At 32.6% G+C, this 15,438-nt stretch overlaps 2 protein-coding genes across 7 annotated transcripts in view; one reads left to right on the forward strand and one right to left on the reverse strand.

Moving 5' to 3' along the window:
- LOC105676374 (uncharacterized) overlaps positions 1-15,438 on the forward strand; it is an 82,344-nt gene that overhangs the window by 8,692 nt on the left and 58,214 nt on the right. For 2 of the 3 annotated variants that reach the window (XM_067352488.1, XM_067352489.1), the window contains one exon: positions 307-825. The gene's annotated coding sequence lies outside the window, so the exon portion shown is untranslated. Of the gene's footprint in view, positions 1-5; positions 826-15,438 lie in introns of those variants that run through there. The other variant, XM_067352490.1, reaches the window with a different exon arrangement.
- Positions 995-13,590, reverse strand: LOC105676372 (prestin-like). Of its 4 annotated transcripts, XM_012374188.2 has the most exons (15): positions 13,301-13,590; positions 12,588-12,615; positions 8,007-8,120; positions 7,371-7,532; positions 6,809-6,919; positions 6,415-6,590; positions 5,530-5,697; positions 4,368-4,472; positions 4,131-4,264; positions 3,744-3,906; positions 3,348-3,524; positions 2,950-3,222; positions 2,469-2,639; positions 2,210-2,336; positions 995-1,909 (listed from the first exon to the last, which is right to left on the reverse strand). In XM_012374188.2, exons 1-15 carry the CDS (start codon positions 13,346-13,348, stop codon positions 1,734-1,736), a joined length of 2,133 nt encoding a protein of 710 aa, XP_012229611.2. In that variant the 5' UTR covers positions 13,349-13,590; the 3' UTR covers positions 995-1,733. The 4 variants fall into 4 exon arrangements, with proteins under 4 accessions (XP_012229611.2, XP_012229615.2, XP_012229614.2 ...); XM_012374192.2 differs by lacking the exons at positions 12,588-12,615; positions 13,301-13,590 and adding an exon at positions 11,597-12,289; XM_012374191.2 differs by lacking the exons at positions 12,588-12,615; positions 13,301-13,590 and adding an exon at positions 10,833-11,463.

The raw sequence follows: 15,438 nt of genomic DNA on the forward strand, positions 1-15,438 counted from the left end.
ATTTGTTTTAGTAGTCGCAATGCGCGCTTTTCTATGTCGCGAGCATTGCAGGCTTCAATTTAGAGATGTAATACATTGATTTAATGTACGTGTAACTATGTCAAATTTGCTTAACGAAATCCTTGTGAATTTCTTGCACAAGATATAAATATGTTTATTCTAATTGCGTGTTATTTTATATTTGAAATAATATGTATGCGTATTTTAGGTTATTTATTTCATTTTAGAGATATTTATTTATTTATTTTTATGTATTTATATTTATTTTGATAAATAATTTGACATTTTTTCTTTTTTCTTTTACAGGGGGGACCAAACAAAGAATTAAATATATTTTAACTAATTAAATTATATATTTGGAACGTAAGAAAACGAACGCTTTGTAATTAATTGAGTGTTTTAACTTTATTAAAAATAAAATGAGTGTAAATTTTTCTCGGGAGTGCCGATTCAAGTGACGGGCGATTGCCGAAATGTATTATTTACCGTGGATGTACGCGATTAATGGCAATTGATGTCGATTATTTAGTGATCGTGAATTAAAATAGGTTATAATGTCAGTGAGTATAGATTTTGATATCATAGATATGAAAAATAATATCAAGATTTGTTTAAAAATGCATCGCGAATGGCAAATCCACGACGTAAATTTGTGATTTTCGTATAAGTGAAAGGCGTGAATCTTGTCACTACATACAACCAAGTGAGAGTTTCTGATATCTATCGATGTGTGCGGATTCTTCAATGGAGCCGATGGAGCGAAGCAGTTCTAAGGCGGAATCTGTAAGGAGTAGATTAAACTGCAATCCTAGGATACAATAATCGGTAAATGAATTTATTTATTATACTTGTGTAATTACACAAAATACTGATCATCATTTTCTATCTTTTTACTCGTGAATATGTGCCATATAATTGTTAAAATTCTCATTTTGATAACATTGAAAATATTTTAATATACATGAATGTATTTTTGATCTAATTTTATAATAAGTTTATTTAATTTGATGTTTTTTTTTGCGAAAAATTGTCAAAAAAATGGTTAATTTTTAAACTTTTAAGAATTTGCGACATACATACGTATGATGTTATACATCAATATTACATCTCACAAAATGAAATAACATCACACATGCTCATTTATTCAAGCTATTTTATTTTTACTATAATTTATTCTAAATTGGCAATTAAGCAATAAATATGAATTTTTACCTATTTAATAGTATATTTCATAATTAAAATTTAAAAAATTTAATTTAGTATATAATTTAATTTAGCATTATTTTAGCCTTTTATTTAGTCTCATTCTTAAGAATAAGATGACATGGCTATTTACAATTAATCTTTCTTATAAAAATATTAACACATACAGAAACATTTCTAATTTTTAAATTTCTTATATCTTTTTCACATTTAAGTTTTATAATTCTAATTATGATTAGGAAATTGTTTAAGTAATTTATTTTCGCCTTTCTGAGCGGAACAAGAGTCTCGATAATCTCGTGAAACTTAAGTTTTATCAAACATACGACAATACTGTCTGTGCATAACCGAATCATCTCTGCACATACTTATTGCATTGAATGCTACTACTTTTTATAGATAAATAAGCCACATTGCAAAGCGCATAAATAATCTTGATAAGGTATGAAAATCGCGTTCTGTATCGCATTTTACAAAACACTTCTTGGAGTTCCATACAAATGCTATTCTATCAGGTTTTCGTACGGGTTTCAAAGTCTGCTGATGTAGTTTTCGTCATAGATGCGAGCGCATGCAGGCGTCGACGGTACTTCGTTATGAGAACGCGCGAAATGCACCGCATCTGCGACAGTAGGAAACATAGCGAAGAAATGATTCTCATTTTGTTCGGCTAGATTGCATTTTCTCATCGTTTCGTACACAGGACCTATAAGAGATAAAGTTAGTAAAAATAAAATAATCTATAAACCGAGAATTTTGAAACTGGTATTTTTTAGCAAAGATTCTCATGCAGATTTCTATATTTATTGAAAACGATAAGAATGTGATAAATGGTATAAACTTTTTTTTACATCTACAGGATGTATTAAAAATGAAAAAGCAAAAAAGTAGTGGATGACATTGGATGGAAAAAATGACGTATTGTGATTCTTCTCGACGTTGATTGAAATTTTGTGTAATAATTATTGTATTAGTTTATTCGAAAAATTAATTTAAATGTTCTTACCGGAGCAACCTGCTATGTAAACAGATATTTCTATTCTGCAATATTCGTCGACAATACTTCGCATTGCATTCGCACCCGCCAGATCGACATGCGATAACGCGGTAAAATCCAATATAAGAATACGTAGCTGTAAGACAAAGAAGATCGCGAGAATAAAGTTAAAAATAAAGTAATAAGCAAATCTAGAAATTATATCTTAAATGAATATCCAATCATTGCTTTTCTATCCTTCATAAATATAAATTGTGTATACATTTACCTTTTTAATTTCTTCCGCGGCGCCGGTGCATGTGCTCTTCAATCGTTTATTCAGTTCTTTTTGAGGCACCAGTTCTGCAACTTTGTACACTTCCTCACGAAAATATTGCCTACACGCAAAATTTAGGCTGCCTGAATAATGAAAGATTTTAATGCCAGGAACCTCCACAGTCTGAAAATATTATATTCAATATTTACTTTTCGATTAAATATTTCATTTTGATTTCGATATTTCATAAATCATAAAATTTCGTAAAATTGCTTTCATCGCTAAATTATTTGAACAATTTTTTAATTTATATGAAAATCTTTGAACATTAAACTTGATTAAAAACTCGAGCTTTGCTGAAATTTATTTTTTGAAAATTAAAATTATTTGCATGAGAATGAACATAAATTCTGATACATGCATAACAATACGAAAAAAATTCCAATGTAATATATTATTCAGGAAAGTAGTTTAAATTACGAGCTCTTCATACTCCTTTGTATCTCCTGGCGTCTAAATAGAGCTCAGTGCCAGGCGCTAGAGCGAGTTTGCATGTGTACGGGCGCACCGCGAGTACAAGTAACCTTCCGATGCAGAGAAGCACGCCAACTAATAATCCATACTCGACGTCGAGAAGAATCACAATAATGAAGGTGACGGCCCAAATGCCAGCGTCCGTTTTGTCCAACCTCCAGAATTTCATGAACTCGGTCACCTTCATCAACATTCCTTTCAATGCCACCACAATTATGCTCGCTAGAATACACTGCACACCCAATAAAAATCAAATGCGTATCGATCACCGTGTCATGTTGCTGTGAAATTTTTGGTTGTTACATTTTCTAAATATTTTTTAAAAATTGTTTAACAGTTTTGTAAGAGAAAAATTACTCGTGGTAGAGGTTGAAAGAATGGACCGATCCATAGCAATACGCTGATCAAGATTCCGCACGATATTAAGCTCGTAAGTTGCGTGTGTCCACCTACGGTTTGTTGAATCAATGATCTCGATAATGAAGCCGTGATTGGCATGCAGGAGAAAAAGGAGCCTACAAGGTTTCCCAGTCCCTGTAAACATTCAGTTTTGTTATATTACAAACATTTATGTATTTACATAAACATATAATAGTAGTTAATTGATTAAAGTTGACATTAAAGGCAGCATATGCAGAAACGCAAGCATTTGACATACGTAAAGAGAAAAGTTGAGTGCTAATTACATAAAATTAATACGGTTTGACTTTTTGATATTAAAAAAATTTCAAATATAGATACAATTAAATTTACCTGTGCTATTAATTCTTGATTAGAATCGATCTCATAGCCCATCTTTTGCGCGAAAATCAAAGCCATAGACATCGATATTGTATAAGCAACCATGGTAATCACGAAACTGTCCATTAAAATGCTGGGTACGAGAGATAATGGTGGCACCGACGGGATTGGCAATCTGAAAACCTTGATTATGAAAACTTGAAGTTTATTTTAATATTTCACTTTCACAGCTTGTTGTAGTTTTGTAAGAAATATATGATTTTTCGATGAATTTAATTTAAACGCAATAAGTTAATTTCGATATAGTCATTCCAAGATAATATTTTCGCATTAAAAAATTGTTTATTAAAAGCTGTGAAAAATGAATCGATTGAATATTATTAAAAAAGACGTATTTACCCCACTGGTATATCGCCCACCGTTATCACGTTGTACGTATCCGCTAGGTTCATTTGCATCGACACCAGAGTGCCGATTATCACCGCAAGCATTTCTATCGGAATTGGAAAGGGACATAACTTCGAGACTTTTGGCTGAAATACAAATTATTTCTTTTCAAAATAGACAATTATTTTTCCCAAATTTGTATAAAATATAATCGATACATGTATGCGCAAAGTAATTTATATTACCAACCTTAAGCACTTCGTTATTGAAAATAAGCGCTAAAATAGTAATAGTAGATAGTATTACAGCGGTTGTATTGATGTTATTTAGACTGTTGAAAACATCTACATAAGTCTGAAAAAAGTTGTTGAAACAATAATTAACATAAATCAAAACGTGAAAAAGATATACAAAAGATATTCCATAAAAGTGATAGTTTTATTTCATGCAAGTTTATTATTATTTTGTTTTTATTTTAATAATTCAAATTTTAACGCAGTTTTAACGCAAATCTTAACACAATTATAGTAAATAAAATTGGATTTATGCCTGCATTATTAAATCAACATTATTTTTAAACGAGACAAAAATTTATTTTGAGACAACAATTTACGTCGGTGAAATCAGAATACTATTAGAATGAAAGTTAAAATGAGCTGGCAGTTCATACATTATAGAGTAAGAGATACAATAGACATATTTGGAATAAACGGAGGTGAAATTCTGTTACGTACTGGTTAGGTTTTTTCTAATAGCCCGCAATAGTACGTGACGTATATAGAAGCATGCAGTAGAGAAATAGATGACAAAAAATCGTTCAGGTATCTCGTGTATTTTCTAACACGGAAATATTTTAATCAAAACGCGTTTGACTTTTTAATTTTTTTTTTGAAAATATTAATCCAGTTGACAAAACGATGACATTCGACAAACAATTGACATACATATGTGTGTTATTCATTTATATTTCAATTTTTATAATAAAATAGAGATATTCTCTTTCAATTATCAATATTAGCGGCTATTAAAAATTGTTTTAATGATGTAATTTGCAATTATTTTCTCATTCCGCAGAATTATATCCATGTTAATTTGTTTTTAAATTGTGAAAAATTCAAAGTTTTTAGCGAGTGCTATGAAGCGCGATGCGCTAACCCTGATCTTTAACAACATCACATAATCATTACACAACAGATTATCGGTGTTTAAATTCTAACTTGATTGCATGTAAATATCAATATAGGAAATGTTTGCAATGATTACGTAACTGTTTAGTTAGTATAAACATTTTGTTTGACGATCAAAGAAAAACAAACAAAGAAAAAATCTATCGGAAGCGGCGCGCGCCTTAAAAAAAGAGTAATGTTTGCAACGCCAAACAAAATTTACAATTAGTTGTTACTGTACTCACGAGAATAAGCTTGAATGCACCTTTGCGTCGCGGCAGGTCGCTCAGTCCGAAGAGGTCCCTTATTTGCGATGTAAACACGTGCATCGCCGCTGCAGTAGTGAATCCGCTCACGAGGCTATCCGCGAGGAGAGATGAGATCACGCCCAAACGCAGCACGTACATTCCTAACTAGACAAGAGATTTTGAACAATATTATGAGACGTTAAGGGATGATAAAATTGAAATGGACAGAGAATATTAAATGTATATAGCTTTCTAAATGGAATGCTTTTTAAAAAACTAATGCATAGAGGAAAAATATTAAAATATGAATTGAAAATTTACATTGAATTTAAATGTACTAATTAATTTTGAAAAGCGTGAACGAAAAACATAAACGCATGCGTTTCTACATTCGAAGATTCGAAAATATTGTAATGGGATTAAAAAATATAAATCCTTCGGGAATATTTATTAAAAAGAAAGTAAATCACTTTATCTATAATAAGAAAAATCAATAAGCTTTACAAATTTGATGTAAAAACTGTCGGTTTCTGTGCGTTTTTTTTTCGGATTAAATAAATCAATATAATTCTGGATTAAGAGGCAAATATGAGTTGGTGGCCACATCGTTGGTGCGAGTGCGAAAATATTTATCATCCGTAATATTTTTGTACCAATATTATCGAGAGAGGCGGCTCTTAATCCAGAATTAATTTTTCGTATGCAAGCACTTTACATATTATTGAATTAAATCAATGAATAAAAAATAACTTTACGTGGCTTGGAACTGACAAAGCAGATGTAGCAAATAAAAGGTTAGAAGTGCGATAAAACATCACATCTAGAAGTGCATCTTTGTAAAAAATTTAAACGATATTGGATTCTGTATACGATACGGTTTACCTGTATGACGGCAACTGTGAATGTGACTGCGGTTGCAACTTCCACCGGCGAGTATTGATGGCTTACGTTGGAAATTAAGGTACCATTCTCGGTTGACGTGTTATTTATCGAAACTGTAGCGGAACTGTATGTGGTAACGACTTTTCCAGTCATCATGCAGACGAGCGCGAACGTACCTTAATTAATATAGAAATGGCAATTCTGCTTAATTATGAGGCTCTCTGAATTAAATGGCAGTCGAATGTAACTTCTGAATAAACGTGAACGCAAAGTTTCACATTAATTTAAACAAGACGACTTTTAGCGCATTAAATCATCCCAGTGAACAGAGCACGTTTCTGTTTTTTTTTAGCAATTTTTAAAAATAAGATCTATAAGCAGAAATAACACCTACCCATAGAGTTGTGTCTGGATGTGCCGAGAAAAAAATACACCAAAACCGGGAAGAAAGCCATGTACATACCGACAATCGGTGGAACATTGCCCAAAATCGCATACGCCATACCTAAAAAAAATAATGTCGATTTAATATAAGCATTATATTTTTTTCCAGTGAAAAAACAAATTTATTTTTTCTATGCGATAAAAGCAAATCATCATAATACATACATTTTGACAAATATATAATGAAAGCAGAAATAGTATTTCAATAAATGCATAGTACTATAAAATAGATGAAATTTTATAGAGATAACATCGATATTTTTGGCTGCTGTTTTGCGAGTCAGAAAATCATAAAAAAAGTCTATAGAAAGTCAATTTCCTTTATCATAATAACCTTGTGTCTCAACCTTGTAGTCTACGAATATATCAGGCAATCTATAAAATTCAATACTGTAGGCGGAAATTCTAGCATCCTGTTGCGGAATGTCTTCAGTTCTAATTTAGGATTCCTTATTTCTCGATTCACCCAGCTTATTTCTCGATAATTCAATTTATTATTTAAGACAACATACCTTGAGGAATATGCATTACCGCCACGGTAATTCCGGCGACGATATCTCCTAAAATGTTATCCTTCCAGTCGTAAGAAAAGAGCCAGTCGGTGAGAGGTATCGTTTTTTTTAACAGTGCAATCGGTTTGATCTTCTTGCATCGTTTTGTCACTTCATTTCTAACTACAAGATAACAATAGGAAACAATTACAATAAGTATATTTCATTAATTTTTCTAACACGCAGTATATCTCTTTCAAAAACTTCAAAAACAGATGAGAATATTTTGCTTTTTCAAAATAGACTTTATTTTTTGAAAGAAATTTTGCGCTAGGTTTTCCAAACATATCGAGTTTTTTATTGAAAAATATTGCAATTTAACTTTTACACGGATTTGCTGAAAAATGTGATGCCACTTAGTTTTTCGAGAAGATCTTTATCTGGAAATTCTGTTACGTTAACTCTAATGAATTTGTTAACTTCAACTGATTCTACTAATAACTTAAAATGTAGTTGCTAATGTTTTGAATAGATTGTTGCGTGTAAGTAATTTTTTAAGGAAACGCGGCGTGTCGAAGTAAAAGGCAAGCGCGGAGTGAAAGGAAAATAATCGGTCTACCTGCGTCTACATTGCCGCGGGTGGATCTTGATACTTACGGGTTCTCTTGGGCTTTACGTATTTGCACAAGTGATTAAGCTCGTCCTGCTGGTAGACCGGTCGTCTGACCATCAATTCTGGGGCAGTTGTCGACATGTCGTCGCTCAAGTAATCTGTGAACGAGTAACAATTGGGTGAGATCGCATTCTCCGTGCGTATGTCCGCGTTATCATGTATCTTCGACAGATGCGAGCTAATTAATAGACCAAATAGGTTATCATCATTATCGCTGTCAAACAAAGCTGTCTTTAACAAGTGTAATTTGGAATATATTTTTTAGACGCATGATTTAGGATAACGGATAATTTTTATGCTGATATTAAAATGTGTAAAGGCAGATTATTTCGAAATGGATATTAAATTTAAATTAAACGTGAAATTTTGATCAGATTTTACAGCCCATTTAAATGATTTATAATTCATGAAATTCATTTCGGAATTGGAGATAAAATTTTATTTGTAATTTTATGTGGCATGTATTGTAGGGAACATTTGAAAAATCACAATACACACATATATAAAATATATATTTGCAGTTTATATTTATTTCGATTATTTGAATGTTTTCTATTATATTAAATGATAAATCAATTTCTATTTCTAATTTTACTGTTAATTATGGATTGTTCAAAGTAAGCTTAAAATTAATTACATAAAATAAAGAATTACTTTATACGAAATAAACTATTAATAAAGTTATGAGTAAAAGCAGAATTAATTATAATCTATATGAAAAATCTTATATGAAAAAAATTGAAATAAAATCCATTTGTCATGTTACAGATTAAATATCAATTATTTACATTTATACACGTGTGCATTACGCAGTTCTTGTGGTTAATGATGTGAATTTGAATAGTTTAATTTAATCGCGCAATGTAATTGGCAAAAAGCTCCAGTAAACGGTAAATGCAATCTACTTTGCAAATTTTCCATCAGGTTAAGGTTGGCGTAAGCAAATTTCGTTTGTTCGATGTAAACCAAAGCGAGTATTGTGTGGAGATTAGGTTCGCATGGCACGCAGCTGGCGTTTCCAGAAGAAATTGATCGAGTAAACGATAACGCGATTGAATCATATGACAGGATTGTTTGATTCGAGCACTCGACAAGTTATATCGATAAAAATATTTGAACCAGTTATTTTTGGGAAAAATTACGTTGCAACGTACATTTAAAAAGAGATACACGTGTAGAGGATTGTGAAATAGAAATTTTAAGTGTATAAATATTGATTGATAAAAATTAGTTGATATACACATATACAATTATTTATAATATTAAAAAAGAAATGGTGGCAATAAATAATTATCGACTATTTCCAAAAATTTATTATTTGACTAAATCTGCAATTTTTTGAAATAGAAAGTTTTGTTATTTAGAGAGTGATTAAAAAAAAGCGATTTATTATAAACATACAAAATGAGTTTAATTTAAAACTCATGAAATAGTTAATAATCTTTTGAGAATCAGTACTTTTTATTCTAAATTGCACGCAATTAAACAGAATTGTGAGAGCAGTATACTGAGAACTGAGCGTAACATTATATTTGTTTTTAACAATATCTTAAATAATAACAGTTGTCAGTTGTCATTATCGCAATTGACAATCAATTATTCGATGGTATTACAATTATTATATTTCACCTGTTGACATTGTAAAAAATATCTCTTGAAGTATCTTGGAAACCGACGATTATTCACTGCTCTGTCTACTTGCAGTATGATAAGCGAACTTTCACAGACTGTAGATCTGATAACTAAACGCAGATCTGATAACTAAACGCATGCCTGCGATGTAACTGGTCCGTACTTGTAATTGGCCGGTATCCTAATTCAATATTTTTTCTGACGATAATACGCATCTCTGTCATCTGATGGCTTACTTTTCTTATTGACATTTAGTCGGGCGTTACTAATTGAACTGTGGGGTAATGAATAAACAGATGATGATTGCGAAAAGAGACGATTGATATCATATCAATAGATACGCCTCCTAAACGTCAATTAACGCTGTGTACAATAACCGGAGGCGATATTTTGCTAAACGAACAGTGCATGATGAAATGGGAAAATAGTGATAGGTTATCTATATATGTCGTACATTAGTTAATTATGTCGGAACCGTGGAATATGAATAAAATTTTGAAATTATTTGATAGTATTAAATTATACAAATAAGTTTACATACGATATCGAGATATATAGAAAAACTCGCACAATATTTGACTTTTTTATTAAATATCTTTTTTACAATTTAACAATTCTATATTTTATAAGATTTAATTATTTTGATTAGCTATTTTTTTAATATCATTCCTTTTTTAAGAGTGGAATAAAATATATTCTTCGTCATTTTCAGAATTTTTTTAAATATTATATGAGAGACATATTGAAATATTATATCGAATGTTAATATAATTAAAAATTAAAAATTGTAAAACGCAACATTTTTTATAAATACATCTTGAAAGTGAAATTTGATAAGCAGATGGTGATTTTGTTTATGAAACAAAAGATATCAATATTTAAATTATTTATTTCAATATTTCAATATGTCTCTCATATAATATTTAAAAAACTCTGAAAATGACGAAGAATATATTTTATTATTAAAAAAATAGCTAATCAAAGTAATTAAATCTTATAAAATATAAAATTGTTAAATTGTGAAAAAGATATTTAACGAAAAAGTGAAATGTTGTGCGAGTTTTTCTATATATCTCGATATCGTATGTAAACTTATATCGATATTTTTTAAGTATAGAAACACACAATTGTTAGGCATTGTCTCACACCGATTTAATAATCTTTGTTCGTTTACTTACCACAACATCCGATCAATAGCTTTCATCGAAGAAAGTAAAAAGAACACAGAAAGAGCACCGCGAGAACGAATGCATCGGTAGTCGAATTAGCGATCCGATCAGTCGAACTTTTCACTGTACTCGCGCCAACTGCTGATTCGATAATTAATTGAACGCGCACGTGGCCGCGAGCTACGCGCGGCGATAAACGAACGCGTAATGCGACACGCTCTTCCTTGCAATATACGTGCGCTAGCGTAGTAAATATGTTTTCTTGCTACATGTAAAGAATTCAAAGATTTACACACGATGTAATGTATTTATTCTCTGATATCAACGTTATGTCACGTGCTGTGAAACAAATCGCGCGAAAAGAACAGATACGTTGCCAGTGCGCTGACACTCTATCGCAATCCGTCGTGTGGATGATAATAAACAAGTTTAGTGTACAATTCGCCGGTATCTCCGAATCTTCTCTCTATGTGTGTTGTTGAATTGACGAAATAAAGTGACAATTGGTAAGAATCGATTACGGCGAGATATTACGTCACAAAGTGTCAGTTGTAGTCAATCAGTGTGTCGTGATCAGTGCGCGCGTACGTACATGAAAAATTATTTTTATTTCACATAGTAACATTCGCAATTTTGGACAAAATGTATTCAACGAATAATGAATACGGATTTTGAATATGTATTTTTATTCATTTGTATGTATGAATTCTAGCATGAATTATGATTACGCGCGTAAATGTGAAAATTGGAAAATTATTTCTTTTTATACCTACATATATTTGTATGATATAGCCAACTTTTCTTCTTATCCAATTTTGGCGAGATGTCCCAATGGTCGGTGCGTGTCAATTGAGGCAAGAGAAGAAAGTAGGAAAGTGTATAAATATTATGAAATACGATATGACCTTTTGTTGTTGCCCCAGAAATCCGTTTTACTGACTCATGTCCGTCCAAATGCAATCGACTGGATCTCCACGCGCGTTTAATCTCGCAAGATCGTTTCGATTACGTCATTAACAGACAACATAGGTCGACCTTAGGCGATAGATACGAGTCTCTAAAGCACGTTACTTGCTGTCCGTTGAAATTCTGCTCCCGTGGCGCCGCGAAATTTCGAGGGAATTTCACCGATCACGTTAATGTTCGCTGCCGCTCGATCTACCACTCTAATCAGTAATGGAAGCGTTCTCATTGCTCCTCTCAGAACAATGAATATCGGTCAGATTTCTCTCGATCTTGAGAGATCATGAGCAAACACGTCGATTGCGACAAGAGGCAACCAAGGGGGGGGCCGACGACAAGGAAGTTTTTTCGTCTGTCGCCAAGAAATCGCGCGTCGCGACGCCTCTCAAGGTACACCAAACATCATAAATGCCTTAACAACTTCTACATGTATTTTTTGAATTCTTGAAATCAATTTTATTTAATATGGCAAATTTTATTTTTTGCACATCGTACTTTATCGTATTTTTGGTATCAAGGTAATTTTATATTTTTTAACATTATATTGTTGGCAATAAAAAAAATTAATTCAATAATTTATAGATATATGATATTCTTAAATTTTTGTGATATTTTTACTCAATTTTCTGTATTCTATTTAGACGTTGGTTTGGAAATTTCTGAATTAGTGATTGTTAAGGTATTTATCATGCTTACACGAGCATTTTTCCTGCGCGAATTACCCACGAGATAAATTGCAGCCATTAATTAAGAGGCTAATTTTCTCATCTGTGTCATGGCGAAGTATTAAGCGGAACGTACCTTCTGCGCTTGTTGTGCCGCATCTCAACTGGAAAAAAATACATGTTTGACATTTTGAGGCACAATGACATAAATATAAACATTTGTCTATAATTTGTCATAAATTTGTCATAAATTTAGATTCAAATTTGATAATTTTCCGATTAATTCAATACTATATAATATACGAAAAATGGAATTAGCAAAATTGACAAATTTTTTTATAGGTATATAGAAATTTTACGGATTAGAAACTGAGACACTGTTAATTTCCCATGTTTTCAAATTAGATTAAACTTCAAGTTTGCGTGTACTTGAACTAAATTTCATTCTGATATCGTGTTTTACAAGAGCAAACGATCAACCTGATAGCTGTATTCAGATGTTGAAATAATGTAAACGAGGATTGCAAACACATTCCATGTGTTTGATCACTATACATAGAGATGATCTGAGTCTACATGTATACTTAGGCTCCTATTCACATCTCAGATTTAACACTGTAATGCGATCGTGTATATATTTTCCGCTTGTAGTAAATTGAAAGTATTCTTTATGACAGATAAATACAGCTTAGAATTAGGTCACATTTGTAGGAAAAGAATTCGAGAACGCTCCTATTTATATTCCTCTATTTTCTACTTTATTATTCGCGTGCAATTACGTAATTGCGATATGGAACGCTCACGTGAATTTTTCACATCGATCCTTCGTTTTCTCCTGGGATCACGTACCAGATTTTCCTCGCTGATTGATTTGACGTTCTCTCTGGAAATTGCCATTGCGCCGCTGTTGCATTGTGCGTAGTTTCGCGCTGTATTATTTACGACGACGTATCGTCGATTCCTCCTCCGCTGTTCACGAAAATCACTGTGACTTTTAAGGGTGTAATGACAAAAATAGTACTTGACATTTATTTAGTCTCGATTTTTCAAATGCTAAGTATGATTTACGGATGACACTGTCCTACTTTGTACACTTTCGCGACTGGTAACATAAATCCTTCTGGTTAATCTGCCTCTGTTCTCCCAGATTGCGGCCAATCGGCGCGCATTCGGGGCATGATATCCATTGAAGGAGATAATTCGAAGAAGCATAAAACGCGCTCGACCTCTCATTTAACGAACGAACGTTTCGCTCGATCCATTCGCCGCTTAAGTGTTATTTCCGTTACAGACGATTAATTATTCATTGTTACTTTGACGTCGGACGATTGTTGGATACAAACGATGGAGAAACATATTAAATTCGGAATTTTATACGATAATTTAATAATTCTGCATTTAAACAGAAATACAGTTGTTTTATAATTGCCAATAAATCTCGTGAAAGGGTATTCAGCAAATTGAAATCAAGGAGTAAAGATGTGTGTAAATAAATATCGTACATATTCGATATGAGCAGAGGCTGTCATTTCGTCATATTGATTTTACAACGAAAACATGCACCGCGTCTAATGGAAAAATTGCGATGACATTGCGAGTGGCGTGATATATTTTTAGTTTGTGAATTGGCGACCATTGTTCAGAATGGTTTATTTGTTACATAGCGCCACGTTATGTTCGGCATCAATATGATCTTTTATCGCGCTCATATGTAAGCACAGCGGCGCCGCCTCATTTCGTCAACAATATGATTTATTTATGCTCACTTGTTTGCCATCTTTATCAGCCGCGATAAATTTCGTGGCGCCTCCGTTGCAAGTGTATAATTTGTCTTTGCACGGAACGGAGAACACGTGTAAGGTCAAGGGAGCCCTCCCTTCCGCTTAGAGACATTATTCGATATAGCCAATTATTATCGTTTTACATATTCTACAGTCCACTTGACGTCGTATATGCGCTTAGATCGAACGAGAGAAACGGTAAGATCGCCGCGTAACGAGCCGAAATTTGAAATTGCATAAAAGTTTTCATTTCGCCCGCGTGCAGCTATAAGCTGGATGTAAATGTGCGGAATTTATCCTAGATCGAGGAGAAAGCCGAACGAAGCTCAACACGTCCGTGTACTTATTCTTGTTAGCCAAAGGGTATGGAAGCTGTTGCTTTATAATGAAAGAGCCGATACGTGACCGGTTCTATAGATTTCGCGGAGCCTCTCGAGCTTGAGCCAATAATACGTGCTAGAATATCAGGTAATACGTGCCTGAACATCAAGCTCGATACATGGCCCGCTTAGCTGAAACCTACGTTGCTCTAGTTTCATCTCTCTAAAGCCTTCCTTCGGCTTTCGCTTGAAGGCTGCGGTACATTATCCGCGAATTGGATAATAAATTTTATGAAATCTGGCATCAGTGTGAAGCGATGAAGGTTGATTTATTATGAGGTATGATTTATTTTTATTCCCAGATGTATGTTCTTTAAACATTAAGACTCTGAGAAAAATGGAGGATCTTTAGATTTTTTAGCGAATAATCCATGAGGATCATTATATAGAAATGTTTTGCCAATTTTATTAGTGTAAAACGTATTTCTTTTAACCAAAATATAATAATTTTAAAATATTCCATGTGATAAAAAAGAGTTTGAAGAATTTAGGAAAGTAAAAATGGAGATTTTTTCCCTAAATTCAATAATTTTGTATTCGCGATATTTTTGAAATTTATTTGATTATCTGCATTCAGCTGGTTGAAGGAACACGTTAAAGTTTGACATATTGACGTCGCTGTCTATGTCCTAATTCCTCTTGTGTAGTTGAAAGCTGCAAATTTTCCGAGAAATGCCGTTCGACATGGGCGAGCATTGAAAATACAGTCTATTTTCCTCTGCGTTGGTTATCGTGCGCATTCACCATTGACTATGTCGAACGACAAAATCGATCGCAACCCTTTGTAATGGGCTTACCTGGCCTACTCACGTATACCGCTTTTCAC

This window comes from Linepithema humile, chromosome 3 (assembly GCF_040581485.1).
Source record: "Linepithema humile isolate Giens D197 chromosome 3, Lhum_UNIL_v1.0, whole genome shotgun sequence".
NCBI lineage: Eukaryota > Metazoa > Arthropoda > Insecta > Hymenoptera > Formicidae > Linepithema > Linepithema humile.